The 5,983-nt window shown below is 41.7% G+C and overlaps 1 protein-coding gene across 1 annotated transcript; it reads left to right on the top strand.

Annotated features, from left to right (window-relative positions):
• Positions 1 to 1,623: 1,623 nt before the first annotated feature.
• LOC115292707 (pre-mRNA-splicing regulator WTAP) lies at positions 1,624 to 2,364 on the top strand. The gene has a single exon (XM_029940740.1). The coding sequence runs from the start codon at positions 1,727 to 1,729 to the stop codon at positions 2,177 to 2,179; it is 453 nt and encodes a 150-aa protein (XP_029796600.1). The 5' UTR covers positions 1,624 to 1,726; the 3' UTR covers positions 2,180 to 2,364.
• The last annotated feature ends 3,619 nt before the right edge of the window (positions 2,365 to 5,983 follow it).

The raw sequence follows: 5,983 nt of genomic DNA, 5'->3' as shown, positions 1-5,983 counted from the left end.
CTGTGTGTCTGGGAGAGACCTCATGTGTGACTATGTCTATAATTGTTGGATCCCCACAGTTCAGATCCTTGCTAATTAAACTGGAGTGCTTAGAATTACAGCATCAGCATCTCCTGAGAGCATGTTAGAAATGCAGAATCTTAGGCCATCCCTCCACCCCGGACTTGCTGTATCAGAATCTTCATTTTAATAAATCTCCAGATGATTCAAAGGGCCAATAATGCTTTAGAAACACTGATTTAGGCTGTAAAATAAATGATCCCTCTTTAGCTGGTTTGATAAACTACTTTAAAATTAGTATTTTTATTTTGCTAGGACCCTACATAAATGAACAAGGTATTTTATTGCCATAAGATGAAATTATTTTAGAGCTGAAAGAGGTCTTTGAAGCCATCTTATTCAATCCTTATTCTTTATATTAGAACTCTAAGGGTTGAAAAGATGGAATGACAAATGCCAACATCACAGCTATGTAATTACAGAGAGAAAATGCAGGCTTAGATATCTTTGCTTCCAATTCAAATGTAGAAGGAGAGCATGTGAACAGAGTAAGTGAAATTTGAATTATTTTTACAGATATTTCACACCAGAAAGAGAAGTCTGATGTCTGACCCTCATTTTTGCCTCACCGAAATGTACCCATTTGTTTGTTTTCTCAGTTTATAAAATACATGAGGGAATTTATCATCTGTGCCCAGAAGGACTTTAAAATTTAATTCCTCTTGACTCTAGACCCAGTTTTGTTCATCTGATGACAAATGAGGTCGCTAAATTCATACACTATAGTGGAGACAATAGGCTATCTTGAGTCAAGAGGGGAAGGCTCTTTCTAATGTAAGGGAACACAGAGTATGGATGTGGATTTTCCCTTTTCAATGGTGGGCAACTTGGAGGTTAGCCCTGCTTTGTCAGAGGAACACTGGCTAAGCCCCGAACCCTGACCGCAGTTAAAGCCACACGGTATTAGGAGAGGCTGGATCTCCAACAATAAGGAGTCACAGTCAGTGAGCGGCAGAAACACTGCATTGCACACACGCTGTTTTCAGTGCTAGTCTTCACAGTATGTGGATCAAGCTGTACGTGTGGCAGAAAGTTTGAGACAAGAAAGTTGCAGAGAAGTAGCGACTAAGGAATTTAAGGAAATATTTTTTTAAATTTATATAAACTATTTATCAAAATAAAAATAGACACAATAGACATTTATATAAAAGTGTATTATGCTAGAATTTTAAATTCTCTTTCGCATCTAAATCACACCTAAGGCTCAGAGATTGACAGGGCATTTGGTAACTCAGTCAGTTGCGCATCTGACTCTTGACTTTAGCTCAGGTCATGAGCTCACAGTTCATGAGTGCAAGCCCCACATCAGATTCTGTGCTGACAGCGAGGAACCTGCTTGGGATTCCCTTTCTCTCCTTTGCTCTCCTCCCCTCCCCCACTCATACTTGCTTTCTATTTCTCTCTCTCTCTCTGAAAATAAATACACATTAAAAAAAGACATATATTGGGGAAAGGGGTGGGGCGTCGGGGCCTCGCGTCCTCCCTCAGCGCCATTTTGTGGCAGCGAGACCCGCAAATAAAGGGGAGCGCAGGGGCTGCGGCGGGAGGAGGGGCGCAGGGGCCGGCGGGGGCGGGGTCTGGCCGCCTGGGCGGTGAGCGGGCAGCGCTGCCTCCGCCTGTGTGACTGGGCGGCGCCGGCTAGGCCTCCGTCTGGAGAGGATTCAAGATGACCAACGAAGAACCTCTTCCCAAAATGGTTCGACTGAGTGAAACAGACTTCAAAGTTATGGCACGAGATGAGTTAATTCTAAGATGGAAACAATATGAAGCATATGTCCAAGCTTTGGAGGGCAAATACACTGATCTTAATTCTAATGATGTAACTGGGTTAGGAGAGTCTGAAGAAAAACTAAAGCAGCAACAAGAGTCTGCCCGCAGGGAAGACATCCTTGTAATGCGACTAGCTACCAAGGAACAAGAGATGCAGGAGTGTACTACTCAAATCCAGTACCTCAAGCAAGTCCAGCAGCCTAGTGTTGCCCAACTGAGATCAACGATGGTAGACCCAGCGATCAACTTGTTTTTCCTAAAAATGAAAGGTGAACTGGAACAGACTAAAGACAAACTGGAACAAGCCCAAAATGAACTGAGTGCCTGGAAGTTTACCCCTGATAGGTAAACAAATCATACTCCCCAGTCAAGACTTCCCTGACAGTCCCACTGCGAGAATGCTGTGGTGGGACAGCCAAGTACTCGTTTCCACACCAAGACTCAGACTTTTTGAGCCAAAAAAAAGCCATTCTTATACTATCCAGCTTGTAATGGTTAATGTAAAACTTACCAGATGAACCTTGTGCTTCAGCTTTTTCCTCCCCCTCCTTTTGCTTCAGAGGCCTGATGGCGTCGGACTATTCTGAAGAAGTGGCCACCTCCGAAAAATTCCCCTTCTAGAACATGCAGACACTTGAGAAATGTTTCTGTTTGAAGAAAATAGAGGGAGAAACAGAAGTCTTAAGTCTGTGGCACACTGTGTCTTCAGACAGTTTGGAGGAATGAAAACCTAGAGATTTAAAATCATGAATTGAACATGTAAAATTCCAGTAAAATGTAAAAATGGAATATGCATCGCTCTTAACCTTGAGCATAGTGACTTAGAGACACTGTATATCAGTTTTGCCAATAAGACTGTGGACTTCGTGATTGTTGTTGAACTTCTGGGTCAAAACTCAACTGAGGTGAATTTTGCCTTTAAAGAGCTTTATTTGCTAAGAACCAACTTAATAATTGTGAGAGAATCAAATAATAGATGTCAGTACAAGTAGTTCATATATTTAACAGTTTAGTTTGGGGCTCTATATTACTTGATTGAGCCTTAAATCAATGTGGTTTTAATCAATGGTTTGTTCTTTGAATGGTTGCTAATGCTGTAGATAATCTTACTGAGGACTGTACACACATAAAGGTATGGTATCAAACCTCAGGTTGAAACTGTTTGAAGCATTATGAACATTCATTTCACTACTAGATTGTATAAGGATATTGGCTGTGATGAGAGACTCACTGCATTATTTTTTTCAGTAGTGAAAATAAATCCCCATTCCATTCAACAGGCACATGTTGAAAGAGCGTTGTCGTTGGTGTTAATGGGGGAATGTGTTTCCTTCATTGTATTTGGGCTTTTTGTATTGCACTCTTGATATTAAATTAAATGTGCCTTGAAAAAAAAAAGACATATATTGACAGAGATAGTTAAGTAGCACCATAATATCTGATGAGTTATATCTCACATCCTCAGGATCTCTACTGCTGGTCGACTGAACTACCTTACTTCCTAAGCAGTTAGGTGCTGAGGAGATACAGAGCTAGGGAAGGGGAGAGGGAGAAGAGAAAAGAGGAGACCTTTTCTGAATTGAAAATATTCAGGCTACATACTCCAGGCTTAGGCATCAGACTTCTCTTCCCTTTTCTATCTACCGCCATATTCCATGGTGATCTCATCTAGTCCCAAGGCTTCAGGATGAAAACTCCCCGCTTCACATCCCAGCTTGCACCTTACTCCTGAACTCCATGTTTCCACATCCTACTCTACATCTTCACTTGGTTAACTGGTGTCTCAAACTTAGTAAGCCCTAAATGGACTTCTGATTGTCGCTCCATCTTTGTCACCTGCATACCCAAAAGTGGCCCCCTTTCTTAGTAAAGCCATCCTCAGCCTGTCATTTGCTTAGGCCAAAAACACTTGATGTTGTCTTTGGTGTCCCACTTTCTTGACTTCCACAAACTCTCACCAAATGCGATAGTCCTAATCCTATAAGCCTATTTAGCATCCCAGGGCAACTACCATCTCTTTACCCGAGGATGACAAAGAGGGGAACGAAGAGAAAAAAGATGGCATCAGATAGAGTAGGGGGTGGGGAGAGAAAGGGAGGAGTAATGAAACCCAGAAAATATAACCCAGTTTTTTAATTTAAATACACATAGGCAACTAAATTATATATGTATTTCCTGATGTCCTTCTAAGATTGGATTTGTTTAACTGCTGTGTCATATTCTGTGCATTTTAAAAATGACTTCTGAATACCCGATTCCCTTTTTCCAGCACACCAGCAAATACCCAAAATAAAAGATGTGTGTAAGTGCTGCAAAAGTATGTATGAGGCTCAGTACCATATGACACATTTATTAGTAATTGTATCTCCTGCACATAAATAGCAGGGGAGGTCCCTGGGCAATCTGAATGTGCAACATGCAGATGACACGCCACAAACTGTTTTCAGATGGGGACACAGGAGCTCCAAGCGCGCCCATCTCCTGGTGTGTCCTTGGTGTCCTCTGCATGTAATAAATCACAGGAACTGGCATCAATTCCTTTTCTTTCCTACTGCAGTTGAAATGGTATCTCTTTTCTCCTTCTCCCATTTTTGGCCCTGGGAAGCCACCAGCCTACGAGTGGCAGGTGCTTGTTAAATGACTGCATCTAGAGCACAAAATGCATAGTAACGTCAATGACATAGTACGTGTCTCTGATCTACCTGGAAGGAGGAAATATACAATTTTTGCACAGACATTAGTTTATTACTTTTTCTTCTATTTTTGCTGTTTATCCATAGACTCCATTGTATACCCCAGAATATAGGTGAGTATTTTTTTCTCCAGAATGTACACAACAATGCAGTTTTCAGAATTAAGCCTCATAACATAAATGAAAATATGTGAGTACAGAGGATTCTGCTTCTAGGAATGTGGGGCAAAAAGGCCAGAAATGTTCCACAAAAATCTAGGCGTGTGCTTTGTAAAATATAGCCAACATCCCTTTATATGTATAGCTGAGTTTGCAAGAAAGAACGAGAAATCCCACATGACGGGGCAGGCAGGGGCAGCTAATAGCGCAGTCAGCTACTGAGCTGAAGCTGCACTGCCCAGGACAGGCTGCAGTCTGAGAGCACCGGGGGCTGTGTCCTCAGGGCCATGTGTGGGGAGCCGAGGAGGTTGTGGTCCCCACACAAAATGAGGAATTGGAACTGAGATCCTTACATAATGTCTGGATTCACGCCTGGCTGAACAATTTGTAGAATAGTAATCTAGGAAAAGGTACCTGTCTATAACTGGGCTTGGAGTGAGGAAAGTATCTCTTAAGATTTTGTAACCAAAGGCCTGTGCCTCATACTTCTTTAACACACACACACACACGCACACGAATGATAAATTCAGGCTAATGATTACCTCAACAGTAGAAAAAAAGGGAAAGACAAGTGGGGGGAGAAATTTTCTTTGTATTTGTAGTTTAAAAAAATAATTCTGGGGCACCTGGGTGGCTCAGTCGGTTAAGCATGTGACTGGCTCAGGTTATGATCTTGGGGTTCGTGAGTTCAAGCCCTGCATCAGGCTCTGTGCTGATAGCTCAGAGCCTGAAGCCTGCTTCAGATTTTGTGTGTGTGTGTCTCCCTCCTCCCACTCTCAAAAATAAATAAACAAAACAAAATTTAAAAATTTTTTAAAATCTCTTACACCATACACAAAAATTAACTCAAAATGGCTGAAGGACTTGAATGTGAGACAGGAAACCATCAATATCCTCGAGGAGAAAGTAGGAAAAAATCTTCTAGACCTCCACCGCAGCAATTTCCTACTCGACACATCCCCAAAGGCAATGGAAATAAAAGCAAAACTGAACCCTTGGGACTTCATCAAGATAAAAAGTTTCTGCACTGCAAAGGAAACAATCAAGAAAACTAATAAGCAACCGACAGAATGGGAAAATATAGTTGCAAATGACATATCAGATAAAGGGCTAGAATATAAAATCTACAAGGAACTCACCAAACTTCACAATCACAAAACAAATAACCCAGTGAAGAAATGAGCAGAAGACATGAACAGACACTTCTCCAAAGAGGACATCCAGATGGCCTACGGGCACATGAAATGATGCTCAGCACCACTCATCATCAGGGAAATACAAATCAAAACCACATTGAGATAC

Source organism: Suricata suricatta, chromosome 5, assembly GCF_006229205.1.
Source record: "Suricata suricatta isolate VVHF042 chromosome 5, meerkat_22Aug2017_6uvM2_HiC, whole genome shotgun sequence".
Lineage (NCBI taxonomy): Eukaryota > Metazoa > Chordata > Mammalia > Carnivora > Herpestidae > Suricata > Suricata suricatta.
This window is presented reverse-complemented; position numbering and strand designations above follow the sequence as displayed.